General features: G+C 39.7%; 2 protein-coding genes across 2 annotated transcripts; both read right to left on the reverse strand.

The window, feature by feature from the left end:
• Positions 1-629: 629 nt before the first annotated feature.
• On the reverse strand, positions 630-7,334 carry pyroxd1 (pyridine nucleotide-disulphide oxidoreductase domain 1). Its single transcript, XM_037122453.1, has 13 exons — positions 6,989-7,334; positions 6,784-6,864; positions 6,427-6,546; positions 5,957-6,085; positions 4,625-4,698; positions 3,740-3,936; positions 3,519-3,616; positions 3,281-3,383; positions 3,078-3,193; positions 2,467-2,589; positions 1,465-1,602; positions 1,210-1,299; positions 630-1,012 (listed from the first exon to the last, which is right to left on the reverse strand). Exons 1-13 carry the CDS (start codon positions 7,064-7,066, stop codon positions 854-856), a joined length of 1,506 nt encoding a protein of 501 aa, XP_036978348.1. The 5' UTR covers positions 7,067-7,334; the 3' UTR covers positions 630-853.
• A 2,070-nt stretch (positions 7,335-9,404) lies between these two features.
• On the reverse strand, positions 9,405-13,210 carry LOC119032849 (islet amyloid polypeptide). Its single transcript, XM_037122454.1, has 4 exons — positions 13,094-13,210; positions 11,893-11,988; positions 11,364-11,504; positions 9,405-11,257 (listed from the first exon to the last, which is right to left on the reverse strand). Exons 2-4 carry the CDS (start codon positions 11,970-11,972, stop codon positions 11,083-11,085), a joined length of 396 nt encoding a protein of 131 aa, XP_036978349.1. The 5' UTR covers positions 11,973-11,988; positions 13,094-13,210; the 3' UTR covers positions 9,405-11,082.
• Positions 13,211-15,302: the final 2,092 nt, after the last annotated feature.

Consider the following 15,302-nt stretch of genomic DNA (forward strand, 5'->3'; position numbering starts at 1 on the left):
AGCTGTGAAGAGGAAGGGAACACACCTCCATGATCTCCTCACTGCATGTAGGCTTATTACAGTTATCGTTGCCTTATCCTCATTTGCATAAGGCTCAGTTGGTGAAAGCACAAAGTTGCCATGTCAACCTTTATCAGCCAATGGGAGTACATAAATAAATGTGGGCAGGTTCTTTTTTGTGAACCAGTGACCCACAAAACACACACCTACAAAACTCAACACACTGCAGGCGAAACAAGCAAGTGGAAATGGGTGGGGGATCTCTTTTAGTCATTTAAATTCTGGCCATGGAGACAATGCTCTCCACTTGTCTTCTTATGTTTCTTCTCCTTTCACAACTGGATTTTCTTCTTCAAACATCCCCAAGAGCAACATATCCGAGAGACAACAGACAGCATTGTGTGAGCTGGATAATGTCTATTCTAACGTCTGCTGAGGCACGGGAGGAGCTGTAGCTCTTGTTTTAGGTAGAAACTTGATCAAGTGTCACTAAGACAACATAGAAACCAGTGTTGAACACTTTCCTCTGAGGGAAAACGTATGTGTCAACTATGTCTCAATAAGATTTTAAGGAGAGACGGATTTTTATGCCACAAAGCCTTTTCTAAACATATCCCTCGAGTACAATATTTCTCCTCCTGGCTTTGAAAATAATTTATTTGAGAGCAAAAATATATTCTGAAATATAGAAGTGCATTAATAAGAACCAAGATCATCGCTCGTATTTTATCACCAAGAAAAATAACAATAATCCAACACATTACATTTATATTCCTTCAGCAGTGTCATCGACGTCGCGTGATTCCTGAATTTTCAGTGCTCAAAATGCTCCCTAAATCACCCCCTATCAGGCTCAATCAAAGTAGTCCTCTATATCAATGTTGGGGTTGAGCAGCTCCTCTCCGTACGGGGTCAGGTCCATCTGGTTGAGGATCAGGTTCTCAAAGGTCTCCTCCAGGTCCGTTTCTCCGATCAGCACCGCTCCCACCATCCGACCTCCACTGAGAACCACCTGGACCAGGAACACAGGGGTGAAAACGTGTGTGAAAATGAAGCTAGGTGTGATGGGTTGATCGATGTTGATAAATGAGACATACTAAATGAAACCAATATATTTTATAATTATTAGTTAGTTAGACAGCTACTGTTAACAAATGCTGGATCCATGATCACACATGAGTATTAACATGTTGTTCTCTTCTGGATCACCTTGACATATTCCTGGCCTTTGGTGCAGCGTACCAGCAGCTCATAGTCTGGCTCCAGGCCCTGACCATTAAACTTTCCCAGCAAGACCACCTGTGGAATGACCAGCAGACAGGAAGTGGTTTAAACACCGACCAACACTGTGAAGTGACCTTCAAAAGTCTAGAGAGTAATGGAAAACAGTTCTGGATAGTAGATGATTAACATATCTGTTCTAACTTGAATGACTTCCCTCCCCTTCAGCACAACGTCCCTCACCTTGTAGTTGAAGAACTTGGTTATGTGTGAGAAGAGTTCGAAGCAGAAGTCCAGCTCGATGGGTTCCGAGAGGACGTGTGCCGCCATGCAGCGGCCGGCGTACCAGCCCATCTGACGGGCCTGCGTCCACAAACGCATCTGCACCAAACACAAACACAGACACACAGGAAATATAGCACTGTTTTATTGAGATTTCCAACTCGGGTTTCACCTCAACAGTCAACCCCAGGAGCAGGGAAATACAGCAAGGTGATAAATAAAATGGAGCCCTGCTGCACAGAAGCATCTGACTTCCATTAAGGTTTTCCCTGTGAGTTTGAAAATGATGTAATTAAACTTCTACAGGCTTTACAGTCACAAGGTCTCAACCTGGTTGAACTACTATGAAAATATTGGACAAACGTGTGAAACCACCATCTGCATAAAACCAAATGACATCATAATAACACTTCTCGTCCAATCTATATGGTAATATCTGGGACTGTCTATGATGCTATAAGACCTTTTGTATGGTGGGCTGTTTCCTGCATTCAGGTTTCTCTTGCAAAACTAATCTTGATCTCAGTGAAATCATATTTGTTTAATATTATCCTGCTGTAAATTCAGTTGCTGGGTGTAAATTCAAAAGCAGACGCATTACAGTATATCAAGTGTATAAAGTTTATCTTTCGAGTTCAGCAGGGTTACTGTGCAAGTGTTTAATGATTAACGACAGAGCTGTTTTTTATTAATAATCTACCCTATTTAATACAGGTTAGGGGTTGAATAACTCAATCAAATCTACATGGCTTCAGCCAAATTGTGGGCAGTACATGAGAACTGATGACAAATATTTGATCTTTGCTCTTTATACTACCACGTGTCCAGACTTGAAAGATGACATCAGGCAAATAAACAGCCACTATCACATGACGGCTGAATGTTACCCCATGTACTGTTTATTCTAAAGAAAAACAATTGAATTTTACACAGGCTGATGCAAAGACAGGTCGGTTAGTTTACCTGCTGCCACAGCGGGCTGTGTTCCCAGCATGCAGTGCACACGTCACCCGCAGCATACACATCTGGCTCTGATGTCATCATGTGGTCATCTACCTGCAGGCCACCGTCATCTGCCAGTACAAACTAAATACACAGAAACAGCAAAGAAAGGCAAATCACTGGGTACCAATGTGTGATTAAGACTACACTGTATGTTCACAGAAGGGAGACAAATATAAAAAAACAACGTGAAATTCACGCTGCTGTAAAATGTACACTAATTCCAACACACAGCTGCTGAGTGCTCTGCATGATCTTCTGCATCGATTTTACTATTAACAAATAGTGCACACAGAGCACAGAGTTAGTTTTGCAAGACAAATCCACATATTTGTCTGTGTGGCAAATGTTAGCAACCAATTTGGGCATGTATTTGGACCTAAAATGTTGTGTGTGAGCATGTCTGTTAGGTAACTCACAAAAAGGCAGATAGAAAAGTAGCTAGACCTCGGTAATAACATTACATAACATTAAACTTTGCAAACAGACAGAAGAAGATGCAGACTCACAGTGCTGGCCCAATTAAAAAAGACTCGGGGGCACAAGGGAGCTTATTTCTCCTTATTCTCTACCTTGTTGCCATGGAGAAACGGCTCCGTGTTTGGCACGACACCAGTGGCACTGACAACAAAATCGCAGCCAAATGTTTTGCCATTGGTCAGCTGGATGTAAACTGGCCAGGATCCGCCTGAAAGGGGAGAAAAGCTTGAGGAATGAAAAGTTGGAGGGAGAAAAAAGCTGGGGGACCGGTCAGACCTGCAGATCTAGTTCTCACCATTCTCAGGCCTGAGGGTTTGCTGCGGGGAACTGAGCAGCTCCTCTGAGGTGAGGATCCTTTCCACCTCACATTGGTATTCCACTGAAACTCTGCGGGACACCTGGGCTCACACCAGCAGAGAGAAGAGGGTCAAGATGCATAACAGATTTCTTTGCAGAGGGTGATATCCTTCCCAAGCAGACCTCTATGCTTTGACACCGAGCCATTCAGCAACAAATTGAACATACAATCTCACCTGTTCTGCTCCTCGAAGAACTATTCCTTCATGCCAGTCTGGGCCAAGGGCACTCCCAGTCTCCGTCGGACCAGAACCGCGCCCTCGGGCATGTCTGTCTGGAGATTCACACACAGGCACATCTGAGCAATCTTTTGTATCGAGAACAACAAGAATGCGATGCTCTCAGCACAGATTCTGCTGTAGCATAGGAAGAAATTTGAATAAACCATGATGAAGACCTGCTGTGAAGGTGTGGGAGCCTCCAGGTGCTGGCTCCTCGGTGGTGTAGCGAGGTCTTTTACAGGGAGCAGCTCTTTCGGGCTTGTTAGCCTCCAGCGATGGGATAAGGAACTGTGCCGCGCCGGGGTCAAAGAAAGTGTTTCCTATGGCTTTGTCCTTCACAGCCCAGATCACCTCACAGCCCTCCACCTCAAATCTATGTAGTATGTTTGAAAGCAGTGACAGAGTGAATAAGCAATGAACACAGTGGTTATGTTATATAAGGTATTCAAAGGGTTCAACTCCGACCCGTGGGCCTTGCTGTGTGTCACCCACCCCCGTTCCATCCTGCTTCCTGTTATAACTCAAGTTGTCCTATCAAAATAAAGCCATGAAAAAGCCAATAAAAATAGTATAAATAATGCACTAACTTAACACTTCACTACAATCAAAGGTCCTGCATTTGAAACTTACGCATGTAAGAGCAGGTAAGTATTATCAGAACAATGTCCTTAAAATATCAAAAGCTAAAGTACTTATCATGCAGGAAAATGGTCATTGTCAGTGTTTAACTATTATACATGATGTTTTGTGGTTAATTATAACTACTTTATATACTGTTGGGTAGTTTAATCTACAGCTGTGCATCATGTTTAATAAGATCATCACGTATTTAGCATCACTATCCTGTGAGAAATTGTTCTGTAATGAATTAAAAGTATATCCGTCTCTGAGATGTAGTAGAAGTACAAAACTGCCTGACATGGAATTACTCATGTAAAGTACGTCAAATTTTCAATTAAGTACCATACATGAGTAAATGCTCACTACTGGTTCAAAGCTCCTCAGCTGAAAAAACATTCACATTCCAACATTCACCACCAAACTGATTTTTTTGAACTTACACCAGTTCCAGGGCAATCCCTCCATTTCCAACAACAACGATTGTCTTTGCTTTGGATAACCGCTTCTGAAACTCCTGAAACACAATTACAGGCAAAACTCATAAGCATCAACATGTTTTTTTTTTGTTTTTTTAACTGCAGACTAAGGACACTTTGTTTTTTGTAGACTCTTTCCATTTATCAGATATTGAAGACATTGACATAATTGCCTCAAGGTACAAAAATGTACAGAAGGATACTGCATACTGAAAAGAATAAAAAACATCTGAAACAGACATATTACAAAAAAAAGAGCTCTAGAGCCAGAAAAAGTATTCAAATAGTTTATTATTTGGGTATATAATTTAATTGGATTTTTTTTCCAGCTTTATGTTCTGTGTCAACTCTTTGAAACAGGGCTGAAAAATACACTGTTTCAGCTTTGACATCACAATGTGCGCATGTTCAATAGTGACTATGCATAAATTACCTCAGCTCTTTCGCATCTTAGGTGTGTTGTTGTGTTTTTGCAGGATTCAGGCTGAATCCTATGTTTGCAGCACTTGATGAGTATGAACAATGTTGCCACCAATTAGTCTAAACTGCCACTCTGTGGTTGCAACCACGGTGACTTCACCTACTGTGACATCATGTGCATAGTCTCTACTGAGCTATTACACTCATCTTGTGAAAATGTGTGCATTTTCTCACAGCACATATAGATCACAGAAAACCAAAACAACAGTGTCAGGTTTTCTTTTCCAATATTGTGCAGCCCTACATTTTTCCAATGGTCTATGATTGTAGTAGTTACATTCTTCAATCTACACATGATTAGCAAATAAAGAGGGTAAAGGCAGTAGCTTTCTGTAGGTGAATAGGGAAATTGGAATCATATGGATCAAAGAATATCCATTCAACATATCAATTGTAATAGAAGGCATATTATTACAGTCATAGTCTTGTGAATGGTGTCAAAAGACAGAAGTTGTATTTCAGTCCACACCATTTGTTTACCATCAGAGCATATTGGACTATGTCTATTTCAAAATTAGGGAACTATATGTACTGTTGCTACCTTTTGGGAAACACGTTTAAAAAACAAAAAAAGACATTGTAGCAGCTGCTGGATGCACTTTTATACACAGCGTAAAGGCCCACTGCTGCAGATTTTACTTTACTTCAGCAGAAGCATTAACAGGAAAAAAACTAAATATGACTGAAGGATGTTCTTTTTCTTTACACTTACTGTTTCTGTCTACTATGAGAAGGTCTTTTCAGTTCAGAGTCTTCAGGAATTTCACACCTGCATGTCAGTAACAATACAAAACATCCAGAGAGAGGGGACTGTACCTGGGCGCTGTCGGTGTCCCGTATCCCCAGCACATAAGGGTTTTCCTGGGTCAGGAGCTTGGGTCTGCCCCCACTGCAGATACACAGCTTCTCATAACCAAAGACATGGCCATCTGTGGTTGCAACAGACTAATAATAGACAGAACAATTGGAAATAGTCTGATCAGCACCCACACTATACTAAAACCACACGCTACAAGCAAATGTCCACAAGGTGGCGACAGCACACAGATAATAGTAATCAAAAACGTTTGTTGAGGTTTGTTGCATGAAATCACTCTATGTTTTGTTGCAATTATAACATTATAATCAGAAAGAACTAAATGGGGAATCACAGCATGTGTTACATATGTTACTTACAGTTGTTAGTAATATACCAACCCAAGAAAAAAACATCCCGTGTGAACACATAATATAAAATAAAAAATTGTCATTTTATATTGTTTCTACTCTGCAAAACAGCTACTTACATGTGATTGTGTGTCTAATGATTTGAGAGCAGAGTGGATCACAGTCAGGTTAGGGCATTTCTCCTCTAAAACACTGGATGGTCGCTCCTCAACATCAAACTCTTCCAGTGTCTTGGACAACTTGCCAGAGAGAAACAAACCAATAAAACATAATTTTTAATATTTTCACTATTTTTTGGGTGAGTTAAAGAACAAATATTTACTGCCAGGAGATATATATATATATATATATATATATATATATATATATATATATATATATATATATATATATATATATATATATATATATATATATGTACAAATTATGTGTGTGTGCATAACAACATTCATCATCATCATCATTATCATCCTGACCTGTTTATAGTTGGTCACTGCCTTGATATGGGGACCTGCTGTAATCAGAGCCACGTCAGCTGACGGAATCTGAGATGACAGCTGTCAATACAGATCTGGGTTAATAGCTACATGACATATATTACACTTGCAGAGCCTATTCACAGTCTTATTCTGTGAACAGCTAGCTTGTAAGTTATTACATGAACAATTAATTGATTTTCACCTGCTCAACACATGTCACACCCGCGATGCCACCTCCCACGATCACGAACTGAAATGTTTTCTCCTTTTTATCGGCCATCCCTTGCTTGGAACACTGTAGTTAGCTAACTAGCTCCCTTGCATTATGCGACACAGGGATGTGTTTAAACGGGCAATTTTTGTACAGTTACATTCCCGTTACATTGTGTCAGTGTGGACTCGTTACGAAACACTAAAGACACGACTTGTAATTGGCAAGTATCACTATGTTCTTAGATATTTTTGTAACAGCTAGCTAACTGAATGCTTCTTTAGCACATGAAAACAGAGCATTGGCGCAACGTCACTTCCGTGTTTACAGTTACCTACGGCAAGCAGTAGGGAAGGATTTCCATCACGTACTGAGCGAAGCGCCTAATGAATAGAGGTACGACCGGGTGTAAAGCACGAAAATAGGTAAAGTGAAAGTGTAAAATTTAAGTTTACCTTTATCAAAACGATGATGTTCATAGGGAGTTTACACGGAGCATGAAGCATACAGGTTTAACATATATGACACCCTAAATAATGATAATTAGTCGTGAAAAATATAGTGCGTCACAACCCTGCAGGTTTAATATATGGCAACGGGTATGCCTGAGATGGTGGCCGTGTTAGGGAGGACAGAGCAGTAAGAGGGAACATTTTAAGATTATAAAATAAATGACGAAAAAAGTACATTTCACATGAGACATTTTGACATGGCACAGTGAGAAAAGAACACATGTAGCCTAAATATTAAAGTAATACTATCTGAAATTAATTTAGATGCAGTGTCTTAATCCTGCTAATGTATAATCTTGCAAATTGTCACATTTGTACATCAGTACAAAGTTTTGCTCGTGGGAACACAACAGGATTTCTCTGTGTATGCCCACATCTTATACAGACATAGAGATTAAAGGATGAGTCCGTCAAAGTCGGGTGCAGTCAGGAGGATCGCAAAACATTTCCGGAGCCTTACAAGTCCCTGTCTGCTTGAGTTGTTTGGTGGAATGCTGCAACACTGTTGCTGTGAAGCTCCAGAAATGTTTTGTGGAAATGAAACTTCACCAGACTTTATATACAGCAAGTTGGTGGGTAGATAATAACTGTATTATCATCTTTGGGAGAACTTGTTCTTAAAAGCCCAAATATTTTTTCCTTTTTTTTTACCCACTAGTTAATTTCATCATGATATAATTGTCATAACTGTGATTGTCTCCGTGAAATGATAGTATTAGCTAATACTTGATATATTCAGTTCAGAATCTGCATCATCCTTAATGGTCAGGTGTGAGTGAAGATAGAGGTACTGGAAAGGAACAGCTTTAAGTACATCTCATATACAAAGTGTCAAAGACATAAAGATACGCAAGCCAAATAAGACTGTACAAAGGCAAAGACCTATGTAATTAATAAATACTGACTGCATAATGCAATAAGTTGCTCTATATACACAGGTTGTTTATGGGTATGTATGGATGGACAGACTTACCCTTAGAATATGACAATGAAATTATATGATGTTATTGTTAGTATCAAAGAATACTGATAAGTTAAACTGATTTGTTTTCTAGTTGTAGAGCCTATATTGAAAATACAGTAAATCAATTTGACAGTGATAGAGCAGGTTACAGTCCTCTATTTTGAATTTTTGGAGGCAGGGCAACCCTCCTGTTTATATTTGGATGACAGCTGTATCTTTAATGTCAGAGATTAATGTGGTCACAGGGTCACGAATCTGATCTAGAATTCCATCAAAACATTCATCAGGCGTCATAAACGCAGTAAACAACTCACCAGCCGAGAACAGTTGAGGTACAGCGCCATTTGTGTTTTTTACATGAAGCAATCGACAGTTCTTGACACGATCCCCATTGACTGTCAGGGTGTTTGGCGGATAATGGCTGCATTGTTTTTGGATTCGTCAGTAAAAGCCGGCACTTGTTCTATTTTTGAAAAACCTTTTATGCCGGTGTTAACCATGCATGGGAGTACTGCTGTCAGTGTCTGAGATGATCAGGTCACTGGTAATCAAACACAGGTTAATGCTGTGCGTCATGCTTCCCCTCTTGATTTTCATTACGTTACCCTGACTAACCCCTGCAGGATGACATGACTGTATGTTATACAGTACAGCCATTATAATTTTATCATTTGAAATTTGGGCTGTTTGTATTATAAAAAACACTGATTGTACTTAATGTGTCCTACATCATCAGTACTTTTGGATGATTAAGTGGACGCACTGAAAATGCTGAGGGCTCCTTGACCATACTGTTGAAACCATGCTGCTTCAGAAATTAATCAGGCGGTTTTTACTTTACTTTAAAGCCAATCCAATGCCACAAAACACCCAGTAAGTTGTTCACATTATACATAGATTAGATACTTGCAATAGAAAACCAGGAGTTTAAGCTGAGATTTGTAAACAGGGGAGTGATACCATCCATTATTGATTACATTATAAGATCACAGTTAATTAACCTGACTATATTTATGAGACTGTTTTAAGGTATAAATTATGGAAGAACATGTACGTACACATCTCAATGAGATGGAATTGTTTTGCTGAAAATCTGCAGTCAAAATGTACATAAGTCATTTACATAAGTCACAGTATAATACAATATAATGCAACTTTTGTATCCATCATAGAGGAGACTTTATACGGATCCACACCAAAAGTTATTGGGGTCTGTTCTGGGCAGAGACCGTTTCTCCATCCAAACCAATCAACTGAAGGACACGAGTGAAAAGGTAACCTCCTTGGCAGAGGTAATAAATATGAGTGTAGCAGTTATCAGAGTCTATTCTACACTGTTATCATGCATGTGGTCACGCAATACAATATGATTCAATACAGAGAAGGGAGGTATTTTGCTGTGTAGCCAATAGAAAACTCAGTTCACTAACTGGAATTGTTTTTGATGGGAAATTCAATTTTACTTTAAATTTGGAAAGTTCTGATGTATAGAGTTTCAATTTGTTATTTTAAAAAAAGTAGGTGTGCACAAGAAAACAAAACAGCCTATTTCATGCAGAAAAAATGTAGTGTTATCTAAAACCTCAAATTAATAATTTTGTTTTCTTAGTTTGTTTAAAGTGTACAAACACTGAAGTTGAAAATGTCAATTTGCCTTTATACGTGTGTTTATGTGCCAGGCTTTGACCATTTACTTCCTGGCTAGCTGTTTCCCGTCTTTATCCATAAGACATAGCATAACACATAAACATAAGATGGCATCAAAGTGTAGGTTGAATTCGCAGCAAAACAAGCAGTTACGTTGAGTAAATTTGCATTAACAGTGACTCCATTTCTTAAAGGCCTCCATGTTCCCAGGCAGTCACTGCGGCATGCAGTGGTCTATAGGTCCACATTAAACACACATGGCTCGTAGGCATTCCTCTTAGGTCGCCTGTGACAACTCTGGGTACCTAACATCTCTTTATTAATGTAATTAATCTTCACCTGATCTACTGGATGTCTCTTACCTACAGAGAAACATGGCAGACCACATTTCATTTCAGTTTTATTCTAGAGTTTGTGTGGAACCTGTGGGAGTGAGCTGGGAGCTTGGTAGCAGAAACCTTTTAATTTGTTGTGTTGGACGTACCATGTAGGAGTGCTAGCTGAGGATACGCTAACAGCTCATAACTCCTGCATGCAGTCGACATCATATGCAATAATGTGGCTTAAAACGTGTGAAGATTTAAAAAAATATATATTTTCACAATTTTATTATCAAAACAAATAACATTTATTTCATATGGCTTTACATTTGCTTTCTTTTATTTATTGTTTTATTATTTACTTTTGATGTATTTTCATATTCACATCATGCCATTGTGGACCAACACTAACAGAGCCACAGCACACACAGAGCCCGGAAAACTAAACACACATCGGCGTTGATGGTTTTAAATTAAAGGCACTGTTTCTTAAAGTTTATAAAATAAACAAGAAAAAAACCTGTTCGTAATCATCGTTACCATCAGTGTCATCATCAGTAATAACGCCACTCTGACAATCACTGTTACACAAGATGTCTGGTTACATCATCGGAGCACTGGGAGTGCTGGTGGAGCGTCCTACTAGAGAGGCAGGTAGTTGGGAGGCTGCAGTAGGTCCCTCTTGCCATAGGTGGCAGATCCCACGTTGGTCGGTGCATAGACAGTACCGATGGTGTTACTGGAGCGGACCAGGAAGTCTGCTAGCCTTTGGGTGACGCAGGTGGCTGTGTTGCACTTCCTCTTCTCTATGTGGTGACTGGGAGGATGAAAATTAAGCGCAGCAATTTAAGAGATGTCACGGTGACGCTAACAGACGTAATGGGGGTTTAATACAGTGGCTGATTTTCTGTAAATGCGGTCACCTGTTCAGAGCTGTGAGCCCCCTTTGAGGCCGTGCACCCATTAAACCGAGGAATGGGTTGGAGATCAGCCCAGGAGCTAACCAGCCTTCGCCGTCCGGGAGAGCACTTTCCTGCTCGCCAGATGAGCTGGGACTGAAGTACCTGAATCACAGGAGGGAAAGGGGTCAAACAGTTTCACACTGATAGCTGATGACACCCTCTTGAAAGCATCCACTACTGCCGAGAGGAAGAAGAAGAAGTGGCCACTTAAGGCCCTCCCAGTTTCACAATGAAGCACTTTCCCCCATGCTCTGCTGCTCCTCACACAGAGCATTATAGCCCTACTTGTCACACGATTTCCATGACATTCAGCTGCTTGTGTGCTGACCCCAGGTTAAACTCCTATATTGGTTTCATGCCTGTTAAGACAATAGTCAATTAAGCCGTTATCTGATTCAGTCAGCGTTTCAGCAAAGCAAAACGGCTTTTCCACTAAACTCTGTTCATGATCATAAACCACAAAATTCTATATCACACAGCATACGCTTACCTGTAAGTCGGGGCTGTGGTGACGCAACGCAGCAAGACAAGCAGTATGAGAAGAAGCACAGGCACTCGTAGGTGATACATATTGTTGGGTGATTACCTGGATCAACACAATAGATACAACAGAGATTGATTAATTTTTTTTATTTTTTATTTTATGTACATGATGTCAGAATTAAACGCATACACACAAGCGTAACATGTCAAAATGAACTTCTTGGAATTGGTAAAATATTGAGTATTTCTTAAACATGAGGGAAATTAAATGGAAAAAGGACAGGAAGCTGTTAAATTCTTTATCATCTATGATTCAGTTTAAAGATATGCTCAGTGATCCAGGGACAATAATCCACTTGCAGCTATGAAGCATTAAACCAGTTCAACTCATGTTATGAATATAATAATAGTTAATAATTAATATAACATTTTTTTTGATATAACTTAAGGGTTACTGATTGTGTTTGCAAATTGTTATTTCCATTATCGATTATCTGTCAGTGATAACCTTAAAAATGTATCAATTTTGTCTCTAAAATGTCAGACAATGAAAAAAAAAAAAATCACGATTTCTCAGCTGATGTCTTTAAAATGCTTGTTTTGTCTGACCAACAGTTCAGAGAAGCTAAACCTAGAAAATCTCTGGCATTTCTGTGTGAAAAATGGTATAAAGGGTTTGAACGTGAATTGAATATAAAAACAGTTGCTTACTAATTTTCTGTTGAGTGACTGTTTCAGATCTAGATGCATTTTTTTCCCATTTCATCTGGCATCATATATACATCTTGAAATCCTGTATTTCGAGCTGTTTATTAAAGCTTCTGTACATCACACTTCTTTATAATGACATATTTATAATTCTGTGTATTTGTTGGCTTTTGATGCATTCTTACATTAAACAGAAAATCCCAAAATGCATCCACATCATTTCATGCAAACAAGACATATCTAGTGTTTTTGGATGTTCCATTTAGAATATACAGCAGCTCTGTTCATTTTAACAACACGCTCCTTTAAGATTTAAAATATATGAACAGTATGTGTGATAGGTAGAGATGTAGCTAAATATTGTATCGAGCCTATAAGAAAACTATTACTACACAAATTAAAAAGGTTGTCCATTTCCAGTAGCAGCCCACACACACAAGAGTCACACAGGTCCTGTTAAAAAGAGACAAACTAACCCTTAATAGAGGCAGAGTACTTACTTTCTGTGGTGGCAGCCAGTAGCCAGCAGATCCCAGTCCGTCACTGGAGCAGTCCAGGGTTTGTCAGACTGTCACACAAACCGACTCCAACAGTTATAGGCTCATCGCTCAAACCACTTGTGACATCAGCTCTCTCCAAATATAGCCTTGCATTTTCATTTACAGAGACTGGGGAGGACGGGGGTTGGTGGGGGGGGGGGAGACGTGTATGGGGGTGTAGGGAAGTCCAAGAGGGTCTCATTTATGTCATACACACCCTCGGCTGAGCATTATTGTACACTTTTAAACTTGTTCACTTGCAGAATAATGCTAATTTTCAAAGTACACACGCATACACACACATGCGCGTGCGCATCTTCGCACGTCACCATCCTCATCATCACCTTCGTCATCATTGCCATCAGCGTCTGCGGCGGGACTGACCCGTCATCAACCCACACCAGGGAGAGGGAAGCTGTCTTCCTATTTACCTTGAGACACGTAATGAAGTTTCAGGTCACCAAACTCTGGCCCTGCCGCCTCCCTCTGGGTTCCTCAGACGATGAATAATAAATGTGAAGATGAATTATCATGAATAATGAACAATGTCTCATTATTTTGACGGGACACGTCACAAACAACTGACAGAGTACTAATTAATGAAGTGACAGTAAAACTTGAGAGTAACACTTTATAAGCATGTGACCCAGGACTCTGAATAGTTTAGGAGATTAGCTGTCATGTCTTTTTGCAATAGTTTCATTGAAAACTATTTAAAGTACACATTTTCTGTAACTTTAAAGCTGCTATAATGAATATTATTACACTACCAATGGCTCCACTGTCTACATGTAATGTGTAATGTAAGGTTTTGCTTGTAACAACAACCCCACAGAGGTCTATCGACAGACTTTGCAGTTCCTTTTAGCGTGTTAGAGTGTTTAAGTGTCTTTTAGACAAGTGTTTTGGTTTTATTGCCTGTAACTTTATTGTTGCGGCTCATTCGCACCGCTGTCCTCGTTGTCGTTTTCACTGAAAAAGCCCTAATCACTGACTGTATCCTTCATGCCTAGCAGGTTAACGAATATCTGGCGAACTATTTAGCACATAAATCAACCAGGTATTTTCCTCAGAACTTGGTTGAGACCAAAGACAGAGCTAAAAATAGACTCACTGGCTTATAAGTGTCAGGTCAGAAGAAACATTTCTGTGTATCTATTTGAAATCAAACCATGATTTATTCCTAACCAAGTACTTTTCTGTGCCTTAACTTAAACTTAAACTTAATTGCAACTTAACATCACGTTCGTAAGCTCCTTTTTATTGTGTTTTCTGATACAGTGTTGTTGGCAACAGACATACCTCTTATCTACAAAACTGTTCACTAAAATAGCCATATCAACTTAATAATGATGATGATGATGTCAAAGTTTGTGTTTACAGCCTGTTTCCACGGCTCCCATGCGCCCAACAATTTGATTTATGAATTTAAAAAAACCCCACAGCTGTTATCAGACCTACAGACTAAACTTTGATTGCCAATTTAAATTATACAGCATGAGATCAATTTCTTCCAGCTAAGCCACACCCACCTCTGCTGCACAGGAGATAATGCATTTTCAGCTGGAGCGGGGCTGTGTGCAGACTAAATAGAAAATGGTATTTGAGCCACTGATACACTGAACCGACGGCTGAAAGAAGAGCGCTCGTAAAATTGTAATTATCAGGCAATGCGAGGACAGAACACATTAGATTTGAAATGATTACCATGACTATGTTTCTAATGAACCTCTGTGTTCATGAGATGGCACCACAGGCTGCAGACTGCTGGTAAGTGCTGGTGGGGTTTCACCGCAGCTTTCTAGCTAACACAGAGAGATGTAGTGCGGTCCTAATGGACACGTAACACCCCCAAACCCACCGAGGTCCAACTCACACCTCACTGTGTTTCCTGTAAGCCTCCCAAGAATCCCTGCTGTATCTGCAGACGAAGATGAATGTAATTCACCTAGACCATGTAGTTGTGTACCATCTTATTCTGCAGTCAAGTTTGATCTGACATTTTAAAGATGAAACAATTGCTAAATTGGCCATGTACAACACGTTTCTGTCAGCGCCTGCCAAGGCATTTATATCTGGTTTCTCTGGCAAATGCTGGTTTAAAGAATCATAATGATTTGATTGAATATATAATTGACTTATTAAATATTTAGCTACTCCAGTTAATATG

This window comes from Acanthopagrus latus, chromosome 14 (assembly GCF_904848185.1).
Source record: "Acanthopagrus latus isolate v.2019 chromosome 14, fAcaLat1.1, whole genome shotgun sequence".
In the NCBI taxonomy this organism is placed as follows: domain Eukaryota; kingdom Metazoa; phylum Chordata; class Actinopteri; order Spariformes; family Sparidae; genus Acanthopagrus; species Acanthopagrus latus.